The following is an 18015-nucleotide window of genomic DNA, read 5'->3' on the forward strand; positions in this document are numbered from 1 at the left end:
TTGTAAAGCTTTTACGTCTTGATACACAATTGCTTTTCTGGGTATCATTTGAAAAGCCTGAGACGTGGTTAACTGTTTTACATGCATATATGACAATTATATATTGGTATATATGATTATATATGGAATTATATAATCATATATATTTTGCTGTTATGTGTGACAGTGATCTATTTGTGCTGATATTTCAGCTGTTACAATATAATGTATATTACCCTGTAAATTAATGTTAAAATAGTAGATTTGTTCCATATATGTATGTATATATATATATATACATATATATATGAAATGCTATATAAATATACATATATATATATATATAATAAAGTGTGGATTGGTGGGTTGCTTCTAGCACTTTAATCTGGTGTAAAAGCGTCAATGCCAGGTTCTTAGATTCTCTTAGCAGTAGCTGTACAGTACTTTTTTGTTTAGATCATTAAGATGTTAACTGTTAGTAGAAAGCTTGCTGCTACCAATATCAATAAGGGTATGCCCTAATGCTCTGTGTGTCTAAAAAGGAGGATTACTTAAAGGTAGGAAGGGGGGTTGAACGTGTATAAGCACGGAAGCAGGGCTCGGTTTCTCTCCTCATGTGGCTGTCAGGTGAGTCTCAGACAGGTAGGTATGCAGGCAGGCAGACTGACTTCTGACAGACAGATGATGGCAGGTGAAGGGAAGAGAGTACAGTGCGTAACCCTCCCCCAAGGAGCTTTCTTCCCCCCTTTCTGGTCTTCCACACCAGTATTTGTGTCCTTGTGGAGAGTCACAAAGAATAATATGGATAATTCTTCCAATTATTTCACCAGAATACAATGTATCAGTGATGTATAAATAACAATAAAGCTGAATTAATTGTTGTAACCTGGGATATGTCTGAATTTGTCATGCTTCAACCTTTAGTTAGTTTTTAATATTAGCCTTTTATTTAATGGATTAGTAAGTGTTGTATCCTGCATAGAGTTACTACTTCATGTACAGTAGTTCACATATATGGAGGTTTGCAGTGTGGCACTGGAATAATTAGAATTTCAGTGTCAAATGAATACATTCTTTTTTTTAAACTATTGACATTAAAGATACATTATTAATTGCTTTAATTAAAATCACATGAATAGATGCATTATTAAAGTTTATTTTTAGGTGGCCCACTGCTTATGCATAAAAATGCAAGCGCTCATGAAATGGAAACTGAATGAAAGCAGGAAACGAAGAAACAGATGAACATGATTATCAGACGGGTAAATGCAATAAAGTAACATTTTAAACTTTTAGGTTTCTTTTCTAATTCAAATTTAATTTATCATTTAAAGGCAAAAACAAATGCAGTTATTTCAATATTATTTTGTTTACTTTAACATTTATAACAAGTCTAAATTGATTTCAACCATACATAATAGATTTCTCAAATGAATCAGTTTATTAATGGAATGTAAAAACTGTAAAAGTCTAATTATTTTATTGGCTCACTACACACTCCATACATGCTACAACTGAACGTATCATTTTGGAGAATCAGTAACTGAACATGGTTTGATATTCAGACAAAGGAATGTGAGAAATGTCCAAAAAGCCTTTATTTCTTCTGCCAGCTCTCTCCTGACAGCAGTATTCACATTTCAGTAGGAGCCTGTCTGCCTGCCTGTAACTAAGCTCTTGTGCATCATGCTCATTGAAAACTCTTAAAAGTTACAACTTCACTAACCTTAGCAGAGTCTTTTGATTATTGTAGATGAAATATTGCACCAGGCTCATCAGTGGGTGTGTCTGTGTTAGCACAAACTGATATAGAAACCACACTGCTGATTATCAATGTTGATAGAGCTACAGTTTAAAACTTATATCAGCTGATGTCACTGGCAATATATATATTTTAGATTTTTGTTCTCATCCAGCAAGTCCTTTTAAATCCTTAGATTATACACACAAGACTGAGCCCTGCTTTGATCACTGGCCAACAGCTACATTTGCTGTATTAGAATTTAAAGAGAATGTCAGTATTCGTATTACTGCAGATGTAAAAACCTCCAACAAAAGACTAATGCCAGACTCATTTTAAAAAGTCGACTCTTCATTGTGTTCCAATAAAAAAATCTCCTGAATTTCACTAGTACAGACCAGCAGAGTGACTTAATCCAGTCTATTGAGAGCTGAGGGGTAAGAGGCAGGATAATAAATTGGGTCCTGATTGAAACAGGATGATTTGCTTCAGCTGTGAGTGAGCGCCATCTAATGGTCGATTTTGTAAGTGTCGGTCCACTTTAGTTACTTGCTGGTTTGCTCATCGACTGTCCCATGAGTCTAATCACTCCCAAATATTAGATTATGCACTATTGTCAGATCTTTAATCAATAACATTAACTGTGTGATTATACAAATTATCCAATTACATTTCATGAGAGGAAGTCTAAAAACCAGTCAAGTGAAACACAAATCTGGTTTGTCGTGTATGTTTTATTGAACGGCCAGTCAGGCCCAACACAACAGCGCAGGCAGCTGTGATGATTCACAGCTCAGGAGCTCCTCGTCTGTGTCAGCTCAGGAGAAACAACGCCCGAGTATCATCTATTGACTCGGTCCTGATTTGAGCCTTATTTCTTCTACTTTCAGATCCCTGTCAAACCCAAACTTCCCCCTAGGGCATCCTGCTGTGTCAAGAGACATCCAGCAGGACTGGATAGTGCAGGGATCATCGCTGGGTTCTTGGATTATTGTCTTGTCAGCTGCACCGTCAGCATGTTTCAGACTGACTGTAGGCAACCAAAACGTGTTACAAAAAAACGTCCCTTATTGCAATATATATATAAAGATGAACAGAAAGGCAGGAGATGATCCTCTGAGCAAACAGTGTGAACACAGAAAGTCATTCAGATATTTATCCCAACAAATAAGGCTGAAAATATACAACAGATGTATAATTCTCTATGAAATACAATAGTGGGATAACATTTTAGACATCCCTTCATCAGTGCTTTAGATTCACAATTGTTCTTGTATTAACACATCGTCATTACAGAAGGATCTTTGTATTAAATACAGCTCAAATTAGCTCTACAAGAAAATATACAGCAGGAAAGTGGCTTTATCTCAAAGTCATTATTAAGAAATTCAGACGCCATGTTCCACATGACAATTACAAGAGGCAGGAATAATTCCACAGCACTGAATATTCAGTGTAGTCCAGGGTGGGAGCTAATATTGGATATAAAACACACTGTGGGCAAGCACAAACAAGTGTGCACCAATGTATTGATGCAAATCTATCCAAAAAGGCAGTAAGTTGGACATAAAGAACGGCAACATCTTCATTTGTCAGTAAGGCCGGGGCATAACGTAGAAAATCCTCATTGGTTAAATCATGAAGTTTAAGATGGCAGCAGTGCCTTGTTCAGTGGTTCCACAAACTAATGATACCAACTTTAGTAATTAGCTTTCTTAATCAAGCCATACAGCTCACATAGAGTTTGGTCTATCTCTGTCCAGATGTGATACAGATGCAGATTTCCAGTGTAAAGTCTTCAGTACACCAGGTATTTGAACTCTGAGTAGATGAGAGGAAACATGACCGTGCAGGCTCGGTACAGGATGGCTCCGCTCTTGAGTATAGCTCGGGGTTTGGTGCACCAGGACTCGGACTTGAAGTTGAAGTAGATGGCGTACATGGCCACGGCGAAGAAGTGACCAATGAGGGTCATCGGTTTGGGCGTCAACCTGATAAAAGTCAAGATGTTATTAGAGCAATAAAAATGTTCAGTCTGGTGTATTTGAATTGGCCTTTACAGTAATGGTTTGACATTTTGTGGAAGAGTGCATATTCGATATCTTGCACTTTTCCCCAAAATGTCAAACTATTCCTTTAATACAAGACTGTTTTTCAACTACATCTTTCACCATCAGAAGCTATAAAAAAGACTATAGTTCAGATGTTCTTTCATTCTGTATAATGATGGAGCATATTATTTATTACTTACACTGAGAGGAGTCCGATAGGCCCTGCAATACACTGTCCTCCAAGCTTGAAATACTGGAAGCAGGCTTTTCTCAACTCATGCAGAGAATCTGGTGAAACAAACACAACCACATGGACATGATGAGAAAATGACCGTCATTTGTTTGAATGGCATAAATTCAGGGGTTTTTTTCATACTCAGTGCATGATAACAATGATTATTTCTGATCCTGTGTCATTGTTTTTCATGTGTCATTAGATGCAGGCTGTGGTGGGTAGAGACTCACTGTCAGTGGCTGCAAACAGCTCATACAGGGCTTGGGCCAACACATTCACCACAAAAGAATGTGATGACTTGCGTTCCCAGTGGAATTTTTTCTTTGCCTATTGAGAGGAAGAAAAAAAAAAGAGCTGAGTGTATTATTGTACACTGGTCTGCAGTCTCCCACCTAGAGCAGAGGGAATAACAGGACAAGGCAAATAGGATGCAGACACATTGTATATATATATATATATGTGTGTGTGTGTGTGTGTGTGTGTGTGTGTGTGTGTGTGTGTGTGTGTGTGTGTGCACGCTCGAGCATATATGCCAATTACAGGAAGCCTGTAGTTAGCTGGTAATTGACTCCTTGATACATTTTGATGATGTAGTTTCTGCATAACCTCTTCAATAAACTTCAAACCTACAGTATAACCAAAATGCATTTAAATTAATTGCATTCCTCCAGCACCGGATCTTATATTGAAAAAATCATTACTGGTGTCAAGAAATATCTCATTTTTATATTCCAAGCTAATTTTTCCTAAAAATAGGGAAGTGGTAGTTTTGTGAATTTTATTAAATATCTGTTTCAGTTAGTTCCCAACTCTTCTTCCCATTTTATCTTACCGATTGAACCAAATTTTATTATTCCGATTATAGTTTCTTCTTCCCCTTCTGACATTTTATACACATATATACATTACATACTGTTCAGGGTCAAAGTTGACAAATTTTTACATTTAAAGCTGTAAAAACACTCTATATACATTTCCCCATGGTGGACTTTTATCTAATGCGACTGTAAATATACAAAAATGGAAATGAAATGCATCTTTTTGTTTATTTTTGTGCAGCTGATAAATATTTTTGTTTATAAAAATGCCAAAATTTGACTTGTTTTTATCAGAAAATTCAAAAATCAGCCTTCAAACATGTTAAATTATTCATATTATTTCTCTTCTGGACCATAACATAGTGATTGTAAATGTCTTTTTTTCTATTAATAAATAGAATACAATCTTCATTAAGGATTACTCAGACATTTATTCCTGACTGAAAGGGGATTTATGAAAGTGAAATGGTCTAGAGACTAAATATGAACAGAATTTGAGGGTTAAATAACTTATTTATTAACCAGTATCTATAAAACGAATTACTTGGTATGTTAGGTATCTTTAGACATATTTTCAGAGGACATGTTGTGTTATCTCTGCTCTCAGTGTTTACCTGCAGCATGGCCGCGTCGTCGTACAGATCTGAGATGTTGCTGAGCATACTCCTCCAGATGCGGACGTCGTTAAGCGCGACGCTCATCCCTCCTCCGGTCAGAGGATGCCTCATGTTGTAGGCATCGCCCAGCAGCAGCACGCCTGCATACGACACACTGCTGTTTGTCTCACATCCAAAACACATTAAACTCAGTACTTTCTAGCTGAGCTCATCACAGGAGTCTATTTTAAAGGAATAGTCTGACATTTTGGGCAAACTGCTGAAAGTTAGATGAGAAGTTTGATACCACTTGGCTTGTGAATGCACGTATTTTCCAAAATGTCAAACTTTGTGTGATTCAATCAGCCAAAAACAGATCCAGCATTTTTCAATTCATGCCTAAAACAAAGTATTGATCTTTTTTCTTTTTTTAACCCTTGGGAAGAACATGCATTTACAACAATTTTTCAGTTTAACCTAAAACACAGACTAATTGCAAATTAGCTGATGGCCAGGAAAGAGTTTCACTTTCTTTCATCATGCAGTAATGACCAAAGGGAATAAGTTCTTTCCAAGATATGCATCACACTGTACACAAGCTGAAATCAGTCAAAGCACTTCCCTCTGACCACTTCTAACTACAGACAATAACACTTCAGTACCTGGCTTGTTGACAGGGGAGGGAGGGAGGAAGCTGGCAGGCATGGACCTGAGTCGATCGTTCTGTAGCGCCCCCATGAAAGGCTCCTTCAAATGCTCTGAGGGGAGAGGAGAGAGAGAGAGAGAGAGAGAGAGCAGGCGGTCGATCACTAAGCTGACTCTGAGGATGAAAACCCACAAGGTGCACGCTGGGCTCATGCACACGAAGAGGGAAAAAAAAAAAAAACCCAGCTTTTCTTTGGTGTGTGAATGTACATTATCAATGCATCAGTGTGACTGACTCCGCCATCAGCTGGACCTCTGTCAAGGTTAGTGGAGCTGGTGCTTTGATATCTAGGCTTTGATATTTCAGCTGAAAAGCCGAGCGCTCCATGAATGTCAAATCCTTCAACTGCACCTTCCTTCACTCACAGCTCAGGAAGAAATCTGGATACCTTCCCAGCTATCAAGACTCAGCATGACCGCTTGATAAAAAAAAAAATCCTTCCAAGAATATGATTTTCAAATAATCTAGTTACAGACTTTGATCATTCATCACGCTCCAGGAGCTCATCCACAGACCAAAAAGGTCATTTCTCATTACAGATAATTATGATATTTCCTTCTTTTACCTGGCAGCTGCGGGTGGATTTTCTCTGACATGTATTCTGAGAGGTTGCGTGGCATCTCCCCCCTGATGTCCACGAGCACTCTGGTCTGTGAGGAGGAGATCTGATAGATGAGCACGGGGCTCGGGTTGGCCAGCACCAGCTCAGCATGGTTGGATTTAAACTGAGGACAGTCCTGAAGAGGAGAAGAGGAAGAGCTCAGCGATGGATACACACATCCTGGTTCTACTTCAGTTTACAGAGTGAGGTATTGGGCTGAAGACATCTTGTTTTTAATCAATACTTGAGACTTTTTATTTCACTAGGTGGTATTTAGAGTTGGTAAAGGTCCATTTATAAGGTTTGAACACTTTAAATGTCAGAGAACAGAACAAGAGGTAACCATGCAGTCACTGAATTTTCAACACTATATATAACACTACAATATTATTGGAATAACCTTTAATTTGATATCCTACTTCCCCCCATTTAGCATTTACAGATGGGAATACTATACTACTATAATGTAGCTGTAGCAGATATGACATTTTACTGATACTTATTTCTACTAACAACTAGATTTTAGTGTGTTATAAAATATATACTTATATTATATGTACTTATTTGTATATTTATGTACTGCTTATAGATGTTAAATAGGCATTAAGCATTACTAAACTATTTAACCTGACTGATTAAAAGGATTTATGGAAATATTCAGGTAAGGTGCAGTGTGGGATCTGTCTTTGAGCTTTGTTCTTTTGAATGAAGAAAAACATAAAAACTTGATGAGAGATAGCACCACTGGTACCTCATTTTTGAATTTTCTTCTTCTATTTTTTTTTTTTATTGTATTTAATTTTGAAATTGTCTTTAATGCTTGCTGCTCCTAAGGAAGTAGGACACCTTGAAAAACCTATGGCATACAGCAAGTACACTTACAAATAGAAATAAAAGTAGTTTTTTTCTATGTATTTAAAATGACTACAATACACTGTAACAATTAAAAGCTGTACTGTAAATATTGCTATTGATTTACTTTATCTAATTGCTATGTTACTTAATTGTTATTGTGTTGTATCTCTGTGTGACACCTATTCACATGACTTATGCTTATGCACTATAGAGCCTATATTACATGTGCAAGATGCATAAAATCAAATGCTGACAATAAATAAAGTATATAACTGTACCGTCATCAGGCATCCGACAAAGTGAGAGGAGATGTGAGCTTTCCCAGAAACCAGACTCTTTCTGAATTTGGAGAAACAGCCATCAGCCACCACTGTGAGAGCTGCACGGATCTCCTGCAGGACACGGGACCACACGGTCATGTCATAATCAGACACTTCTATCTAAAGGTACTAAAGGTAGTATTTCTTTCCATGAGGGAAGCCCAGACTTTAAAGGCTTTGTTCGACATGTACACACACACACACACACACACACACACACACACACACAGAGTTTCCTCTTCTTACCTTGATGTCTCCAGTTTCTTTATCCTTGTAATGGACTCCGGTTACACAGCCGTCCTCTTCATCCAAACTGGTCACAGTGCCTTCTACGACTGTAACACTAGAGGGTGCAATTACACAGTTAGAGATATAACTTCAATTTGAAAGGACAGCAGAGGAAACATGGAACAGTAATGACTAATGATCACTTTATGAGTAGTTTGTTCAACTTAAGAGCTTTCTCAGACTCTAATCATCTCCCCTCTACATTCAAATAAATAAGATGTTAAATGATCCCTCTGTTTCTTAACTGCTGTCAGAATGAGTGTTATCCCATTAGCCAAGTTGGCACACACACTCTCTTTGTCACAACTCTACTCACTTGGGTTCTGCCAGGGCGGCTCTCCTCAGGCCCATGATGAATCGACCGTGATGGAAAGCCCGTCCGCACTGGATGCCTTCTTCCTCCTGAGGGTAGGGGATCTCCACCTCTGTGCTGCTCTCCATGTCATGGATCACATAGCCCTTCACCAGATGGGCATCCAGACCCTCCACTGAACCTGAGGGCAAACACCAGCTACAGGTTAAAGTCCTAACAGCTCACATTCATTGTTCATCCAGCCTGCTGCTTGTTCACATGTGTGTGATCTAATGAAGGGTGGAGATATGGAACAAAGGTTAAAAGCTACAGCGGGGACTTGTTTTAAAATGACCAATGGGTGCACTTTACTTCATTTACATAAAACTTGCTCCTTTTTTAACCTTCAAATAGCTTTGAAGTTGGAGAAATATAATTTTACAGTGGGACAATCATGTATCTATCATGTGAGGGTGAAATGAGAGAAACTTTCAAACCCAAGACTGCATATTTTTATGGCTGTGTTATTAAATCAACTGAAAATATTCTAGATGTCTTTTACATACAATTATACATATTTACACAAAATGTAGCCTGGCATAACTTCTATCTATGTTCTGAGTCTTTATAATGGTCAAAACTTGCATCCAGCAAGATGGGCTTTTTAAAAGTGTGCTGTATTAACGTCATAGAAAAAATCTTAATGATAAAGATGTTGCCACGGTGATAAAGGAGGTTTTCAAAAATTAAAAACTTAGTTTTTTATTTATTTCTTTACATATTCTTCTGTAATATTAAATATGCACAAATAAATAAGCAAGAGTGAAAGATAAAGTTTAGTTATTTAGATAGAATCCACACTTTGGTTCAGGCTGAAATATCTCAACAGTTATTTGATGGATTGCCATTAAACGTGGTACAGATGTTCGTGTCACCTTCATGATGAATTCTAATAACTTTGGGATCCTCTGACATTAGGAGTGTGTTAGCATGCTGACACTTTGAATTAAACTCAAAGCACAGTAGGTGTGGTTTGATTTGAGTTGATTGACAATTCCGGTAACATGAATAAACAACCAAACAACACATCATCAGATTTTAATTAAGGTATTGTTTGATTGTGATTGGTGCGTGTCACATCACCTTTTTCCCACTGAGCCTTGCCCACTCAAACCAGTCAGACATGTGCAGCCAAGATTAAAAATGTGATAATCTCTCATGTGTGATAAAGCAACACTGTTCTAACTTTGACAGAAAGTTTGAAGAGTTAGAAGCTGGTTTTTTAACCTCTATTATAACTCAGCAGAGGCATTTTTTCCATTTGTCAATAACAACAGCAGTTTCCATCACTGACCTTCCAGCCCCAGGTCTCTGAGCGCTCTGTAACCTCCAGGCTGCAGCAGCTCCCCCACTATCCTGTCAGGCTCCTTCATGTCCCTCTCCACCACCGTCACCCTCCTGCCATCCCGAGCCAGGACTGCTGCCATCGCTGAGCCCAGGACCCCGGCCCCAACTATCACCACATCTGGTTCCGGGGCCACAGAGGAGTCACTGGTGGACACAGCTTCGGAGGTGGAGGACTCTACATTCGCCCTCTTCCTCGTTCTTCGGCTCTGAAGTGAAGAAACGGAGGGAAATGAGACAGAGGCTCATCATACATTATATATACACAGAGTAAAGTCCAAGCTGAAGTGGATTGTAAAGTAAACACTGGGAAATGTACTTTACAAAACGTATTTAAATTGATATATCAATCTCAGTGGTGATAGATAACAGTATGTTACCCACTATTTCACATACATTTACAACAATATTCACATTTGCATCACTTTTATCTAACTAAAAGAGGCATGAATAAAATCATAGGTTCTTCTATTTACACAAATTAAAAACCAAACAGTTAAAAAATGATCATAAATTCAAATAATTGATTATAATATGCCATTTTTAATCTGTCTTTGTCATCCTTTGTTCACATAGTGAGCAGTGTCTTACCTTCTTACTGTGGTTCTCTGTTGTGTCGCTCTTCTGTGTTGAGCTTTGAGGGATGAAATAGTTGATGAAAGGTAAAACAGACATGAGGCTCAGAGGTAAATGAAGCACCGAAGAGACTCTGAGTTTGTGGCCATGGAAGTATCTGACATATGAGAGCAGCAGCCCCACTGACAGAAATAAGGCTGCGGCCATCACCAGCTCTTTGTGACTGAAGCTTAAGACAGAGTCGGATTTTTTGTAGAGATATGTGAAACTCGCAATTCCCAGGAAAGTCCACATCTTTTTAGATTAAAAAAAAATTAATAAAAAAAAAGAAATTAAATAGTGATGGTGAAAGAGATACTGAGAAGCAGGTTTCTTTAAGCTGACTAAAATAAATCACCGTGCACTAAATATCAATTAGCAATGATTGTTCATTTCTCAGGTGCTCCAGAATCAAGTCAGCTTAGCCTAAATAAACTTACTTTAGTACTCATGATATTTTGCTCATCGGCAGACAGTCGGTGCGATGCTGCATATTTTATGGTAATGAGAAAGACGGACCACTTCCGATTCGTTGGTTTCACTTCCCGCCTCCTCCACACCTCAGCCTTCCAATCAGGAGTGACGTGCCGGTGAGCAGAGCTCACGCTATCAGCCGATTGGACATCCGCATCGACACCGGGCTTCCCCTCAGGCGCTGATTGGACAGCCGGCTGGCAGGACGGTAGTATGATGTGATGTCAGTGGAAAGGTGCAGGTTTCATATTTTAGAGGCTTTACGAAAGGGGGACCTGGACCAAAGATAGGTCATGTAAGACAAGATGATTCACTCTGAAGTATAAACTCCGGCCATCACACAGTCTGGTTATCACCGGAGCTCTCCGGCTCTATTTAATCTCAGGCACAGATGGCCTGATCTGTTACCATAGCAACTCAATTTGTGCATGGACCTAATAAAAAAAACTCAAATCATTAGTAGAAATTTTAACAATAATTGTGCAGTTGTGTTTGAATTTAAACCTAATAAATAATCAGTGTTTGTAATAGAAGACACGTGTCACATGTGCTCATGTTTACATTCAAGTTAATGTATCTCACACTGGAGACAACCATGGTTCCAGAAAACAGTCCAGAGTGAGAGCTCTTTCCGATGCCCAGTAGTACAATAAAGCTTGTGTTTGGAAAAGTCAATAGTCCTGTCAAAAAGTGTCTGGGTATGAACAACAAACTACACATGCTGGAGGGAGTTTTCACATATTATATATATACGAGCCTAGTTTAACATAGCAAATCAAACAATCAGGCTTAGACTGTTGGAGAAGCGGTGGCAAAAAATAAAATAAACTAATTAAAACCTTATTTACATATTTATATTTTCTGTCCCAAACTAAAAACATCTGACTGTTAATTATAACCCATGACCATATTTCAAATAAAACTAAGAGTTGAGCAAAACATTATTATTGTTTCAACACAACATGAACTAGTGTTAGTTAATGTGGTTATTTTAGGTATAACACCACATAAAATAACTTAAACTACTAATAGACCAGAATTGTATCTACAAAACAAATATCTAGAGACTGGTTAAAACCCACTCCACCTTCTCTTCCAAATGTGAAGGGAACAACAAACAGAATTCAGGAAACAGAGAGAATAACACACAGAAATAAAATGTCTTACTTGGAGATGATAGAATAAATGTTTTGGGCATGGAGCCCTGAATTGCAGTATGTAATGTAGACATACAGTATATTCCATATGTGTAATATACACTAAAACAGGACAGGGGTACAACCTCAGAAATAATGGATGTTTAACTGGTGGGACAAATGATTACAAGGATAATCAAATCAATTAAAGTTGGTAATTCCATTGATAGTATTTACTTTAAACTATTACCATTATGATTGTTTATATTACTTTTGCATTGTGTTCATTTGTCTTACTTTGTAGATATGACTGTATGTGAAAGTATCTTTCTTATATGCAAAAATGTAGCAGAATTTCATAAGACAATCTAAACTCAGACATTTTGTACTGTAAGTTTCTGGATATTGATCAGGTTCAATAGTTTTACTACTATTTAATTCAACTGTATACATTGTAAGATACATGTGATCACTCATCAACTTCATTGAGAACATGTGTTTTATTACATAGGTATGTTATGTAACATTAGTCACCAGCAAATATGAACACAACCTCTCTGTGTATTCTGAATAAAATGACATAACATCATTAAAAACACATTTGTTATATTGTTACATTGTTAGTTAGTCTGTGATGGGGATACTTGATCATTTCAGCTCTATACTTACAGTGTTCATCTTCTCCCTTAATAAAACGACTGCAAACAAGTGTGGTTTCCCAATGGGATTAATAAAGTACTCTATCTAACAGACAGTTTGATGTGCTCACCAGTGTTGCACCGTCAATATGAAAAACAGCGTATCGGTTTCTATTCAGTCAATGTTTCTAATAAGCAGATATAGGAAGATATTCTTTAATTATATGTAGTGATTAAAGATGGTTTCATATTTTTCTTGCTTCCCTGATGTGACTTTTGGCTCACCGTTCTGCTTGATGAAAGCCTGAAATAACAGAACATGGGAATGATTTTCAGCAACATTCCTCGTTCATTCTTTCAATCACACTTTGCTGAGTTCATTCAGAATCTTACCTCCATCTCCTCTAAGGTGGCAGAACCCTCCTCCACTTTCTGTCCAATGCCATGACTGAAGCTTGAGTAGCGCTCCTGTTAAAATCACACATGACCAGTCAAAAAAAACACAACTTAAAGAAAAAAACCTGCCAAATATTGTATAACTGGTGCCTGAACTTCAAAATGCTACACACAGTACCTTCACCATGCCAGGGATAAGACCGTCCTCAATGATACGAACAGCATTTCTGAGTCCTCTAGCAAAGGCGTCCATGGCTCCGATGTGAGCGATGAACAGGTCCTCCAGGTCGGTGGACTCTCTGCGCACCTTAGCATCAAAGTTCAGGCCTCCTGGCTGCAGGCCACCTTGTTCAACGATGGTCTGTAGAGGATTAAACACTGCAGAATAACTAGGTTCTTTCATCACTGCTCTCATCTAAAAACACAGTTGATTCAGTGCTACTACTAGCATGAGTTCTGAGTTCTGATGAGTAAGAGAAAAGATGGATAAGAGAGTAGCATCATTTGTTTATATGAACATTAAACCTGCACTAATCAACATTTTCATATTAATAGGTGCATCACAAGATGTATGCAAAAGTGAATATAAAAGGAGACAGTCACAAAAACACCAAGAATCATCATTTGATTCCGTAGTTCCCTCAGCTGTACTGAGTATTTTACTTTCTTTTAGCTTGTTTTGATTCTTGTTTTCCAGTCTGTAACCCTCTTTCCAGCCACAAGAGGGGGATGTTCTCAAGTAAAAAGCTCTGATGAACCTGCTGTACATTACCTGTCCAGCATTAAACCGCAGACAGATAAAGTTAATGGCTACCTAGTGAGCATAGTTTGTGACTATTGTATTTACAGAACTAACTCAAATGGCCAGACTGATGAATCCAAGTGCATGCTAATGTAACTCCACGTGCTGGATGTGTAGGTACATAACTGTTACATAACACATTCACCATACTAGTTTATTTTGCTTCCCCCTAGTGGCCATAAAATATTACTGCATAATACTGCTTTCAAGAAATGATATTAGGAATGTTTGCTCATTTTTATCTTTATCTAACAGTCTTTGTAAAATGTCACCATCACAAACAGTCATCTCCAATAACCTGCTGTTACTAATGAAAGAAATTAACTTACCTTCATGACCAAGGTTGTGTTCCTGATGTCCATGGGGAACTGATCTGTGTCCCACCCCAGGTCAGGAGAACCAGTGTTAGAGTCAACTGAACCCAGCATGCCAAGCCTGTCCACCAGCAAGCATGGACAATACAGAACATTTAGGATATGTCGAAGATACTATGTAGTGGCAAAACTGAAAAAGTTAAAGTATCTCACGCAGAGGCCATGACAATATCATGTTCGTAGGAGTGTCCTGCCAGGGTGGTATGGTTGGGCTCGATGTTCAACTTGAAGTGACTCTCTAGACCATAATGCTTAAGGAATCCTATAACACTCATAGCATCTGAAGAAGAAAGCAGTGCATTATCAAAACTGGAAAATAAAAAGCATATTAGTGTTGTTTAAATTTGGGAAACCTTACCATAATCATACTGGTGTTTGCAGGGCTCCTTTGGCTTTGGTTCAATTAGAAACTGACACTTCAAACCAATCTTCTCTTTGTACTCTGGTGACAAATACACACACATAAAACTGAACATGTGGCACATCCCTAACGCAGAACAGACTGAACCATAATTCAGAGTTGGAATCCATCACACATTCACACACACACACTTACTGACTGCCATTTTGAAGAAGTTGGCCATGTGCTTCAGTTCAGCAGCGACATCAGTATTATGGATGGTGAGGAAACCCTCCCTTCCACCCCAAAACACTGAGGAGACATATGCGGTGATTACAAGAAGGAAGCTCCATGTCGATATTTTACATTTAGTCGCGGTGACACTGTCAAATCACTCGTACCGAAATTTTCTGCACCCAGCTTCTTGGCGATATCCAGACCCTTCTTGACCTGAGCACCAGCGTAGGCCAGAACATGGCAGTCAGGGTTGGTGGATGCACCGTTCATGTACCTTTAACACATAATATAACACTGTCAAATTAGTTGTACTCTTTCTTTTAACCTATCAACTCCTGTTTTGATCTATAAATAATGCAGCACATTGCTACCAAATACAGCATGTATAAATGTATATGTATTCTCAAAATCGTATACCATGTTGTCTAGTCCTGAGGCTGGCGAGTGAAAGGAAATACAACCACAATACTTCAATTAATACATGAACACACTTTAAGATACATGTCCACATGCTTAACTTTTGCCTAACAGAGGTTTCAGTCTTAATGATCAATAACTGTCCTGCTGAAAGAAAAAAACTACAGCTTCAACTTTACAGTCGGAGTAAAACACTGACCTAGGATGAGCAAAGAGGTTGCAGGTAACCCACAGCACCTTAACTCCAGTCTGGTTCTGTAGCTGGAGAGCCAGGTCTGTTATTTCATCCAGATTCCTGTTGGACTCCTCCAGGGTGGAGCCCTCAGGAGCCATGTCTCTGTGGCAAACAGAGGACAGTTAAGGACTTGTCCTCATCAGATTTTGTTACTTTTAAATATAGTAAATTAGTCCCATTGGCAAATTTGGCAAATTGGCCAATTGCACTGGAGAAGTGGACCTTATTTTAGGGCGGCAGGGTAATTTTTTATATTATAAAACAGTAAGCCTACATAATTTGCTGCAATCGTAAAAAAATCACAAAACAAAAAACATTTGGTCAGTTACCTGTCATGGAATGTGTAATACTTCACCTGTGAAAACAAGAAGAAATCAGAAATTGAATAAACTGTATATAGCGCAATATATAATCATATTTACTCTGATCAGCTGCGTGTAGCCAAGCATTAAATTATAAATGTGTCCTCACACCAAGCTTGGTGAAAAACTCAAAAGCGGCCTGCAGTCGCTTCTTGGCTGATTCCATAGGAGTCCCTTCGTTCCAGGGGCGGAGGAGGGTTGGAAACCCAAAAGGATCAGCGCCTAAGAACATAAAGAGGTAAAAATCCAAAGATGTACCATCTAAAAACACTGTTACACAGTAGCAGATGTTAATAGTAGTAAATGTACGTTGGCCCAGTTTTTACAGTACCAGTTCCACAGAATGAGTGCCAGTAACAGACTGAGAACCTCAACCAGTCCTCCATCTTCTTCCCCATCACTACCTGCACAGAGGAACATTGAGCTCTGACAGCCATCGCACTCATTATCTGTTCAGTCATGACAATCTATATATCATAATGCACATCATCTTAACTTGTGTGTCTGTGTGTCTATGCATATGTATGTGTACACATGTCTGTGCATCTTTGAGAGAATCAGTAAAAGCATTGTGAGGACATTTCTGGGTTGTAAGGCCACAATTCCAAAGAGGGAACCTTAGGGTTAAGGTTAGAATTGATTTTAGGTTCAGTTTAGGGTAAGGATTGGGTTTAGACATGTAGCTCTGATGGTTAAGGTTACATGAGGTTAAGGTTAATACATTATGTCAATGTGGGTCCTCATGAGGATATACAGACAAACGTGTGTGTGTGTGTGTGTGTGTGTGTGTGTGTGTGTGTGTGTGTGTGTGTGTGTGTGTGTGTGTGTGTGTGTGTGTGTCACTCTTACCTCTTCTGCATTGTAGTGTTTAAAGCACAGGACATCTCTTGGCCCAGCACTGGGTGAATATGGGATTTTGGGAATACCTGTGCAGTACAAACGTTATGTTGAGTTAACCACGTGACGTGAACCATATGCAGCAAGAAACATGATCACATTAGAGCAGAGAACATAACACTGTGGAAATATGACTCCTGAATGAATGTGAATTAAGGAGTTTTAGTGTGTTAACTGTTTCAAACTGTGTAAACCGTCTGAGCCATTCATTGCATACATCCTGCTGCGGCTGTCACAACACAGACTGGATGTGTCAACGTGAAAGGATTGACGTAAATCCACTGACCCGAACTATACAAACAGACATGTGCCTTGGCAAACAAATCTAAATAATATGGGTGTTGGTGGCGTTTGCTGTTGACGGCTCGTTGCACATCGGACGCCTTCTGTCCACAACACACTCACGCACACTCACATGCACTCACACACAAAGCAGACAGTAGTGTACTTTTGAGCGTTGAAATACTGCAATTTACCCGTAAAGAACTCCTCCTGCGCTGACATGTCTGGATCACAACTTGTACGGTTCCTGCATGCAGGCTGCAACTTTGTACACGTCCTTCCTCCAAAACAAAGAGTGCAGTTCCGTTTTCTAACACAAGGTGTCACTGTATCCCTTTAACACAGCAAGGGTTCAGCTGGAGCAGGTGCTGCGTTTGTTTAAGTAGTAATTCTGAGAACACAGCAAGTCAGCCATGAAACCAGCCCACACCAAACTCAGTGGGTGGTTTTATTTCAAAGCTTGTGTGTTAGCTGGCACATCAGAGACCCAAATACATACACAATAACATGCCCCCCAAAAATCTAATATATGGCCATAAATGTGAACTATTATGTATAGTATCTACATCTATTATTTATATGAAAGGTGTATGTTTTGCCCAGTATCTACACCATATATGTCACATATGCTGCATATGAGCATATATAGTACAACTGTTTCAAAATAGAGAACTGGTGGCTTATAATGCTTTCTATATATAGTTCATACATTTTTTTCAAATTTTACATGAATCCAATATGTATTTTGTATAATTAATGCTGATATGCAGTATATATATATATGTATACAATTATGTATGGATATAGGTTAGTGTTATACTGTTTATCATTGTAACAAATAGAACAACATATGTATGAGTTATTGCTACTTATGTTAATTGGATGCCACTACTTTCTTCAGAGGTAACAGCGTTAAAACTGCTC

At 38.5% G+C, this 18015-nt stretch overlaps 2 protein-coding genes across 2 annotated transcripts; both read right to left on the minus strand.

Moving 5' to 3' along the window:
- Positions 1 to 2434: 2434 nt before the first annotated feature.
- Positions 2435 to 10792, minus strand: sqlea (squalene epoxidase a). The gene is made up of 11 exons (XM_053327337.1): positions 10478 to 10792; positions 9837 to 10095; positions 8507 to 8684; positions 8149 to 8245; positions 7861 to 7974; positions 6692 to 6863; positions 6083 to 6178; positions 5439 to 5581; positions 4237 to 4333; positions 3972 to 4059; positions 2435 to 3711 (listed from the first exon to the last, which is right to left on the minus strand). Exons 1-11 carry the CDS (start codon positions 10754 to 10756, stop codon positions 3519 to 3521), a joined length of 1716 nt encoding a protein of 571 aa, XP_053183312.1. The 5' UTR covers positions 10757 to 10792; the 3' UTR covers positions 2435 to 3518.
- A 1808-nt stretch (positions 10793 to 12600) lies between these two features.
- LOC128366261 (uncharacterized) lies at positions 12601 to 17370 on the minus strand. The gene is made up of 14 exons (XM_053326946.1): positions 17286 to 17370; positions 16762 to 16838; positions 16244 to 16316; positions 16022 to 16134; positions 15880 to 15905; positions 15515 to 15652; positions 15063 to 15172; positions 14878 to 14973; positions 14680 to 14763; positions 14475 to 14601; positions 14277 to 14382; positions 13324 to 13506; positions 13143 to 13217; positions 12601 to 13053 (listed from the first exon to the last, which is right to left on the minus strand). Exons 1-14 carry the CDS (start codon positions 17311 to 17313, stop codon positions 12970 to 12972), a joined length of 1320 nt encoding a protein of 439 aa, XP_053182921.1. The 5' UTR covers positions 17314 to 17370; the 3' UTR covers positions 12601 to 12969.
- Between the last annotated feature and the right edge of the window lie 645 nt (positions 17371 to 18015).

This window comes from Scomber japonicus, chromosome 10 (genome assembly GCF_027409825.1).
Source record: "Scomber japonicus isolate fScoJap1 chromosome 10, fScoJap1.pri, whole genome shotgun sequence".
NCBI lineage: Eukaryota > Metazoa > Chordata > Actinopteri > Scombriformes > Scombridae > Scomber > Scomber japonicus.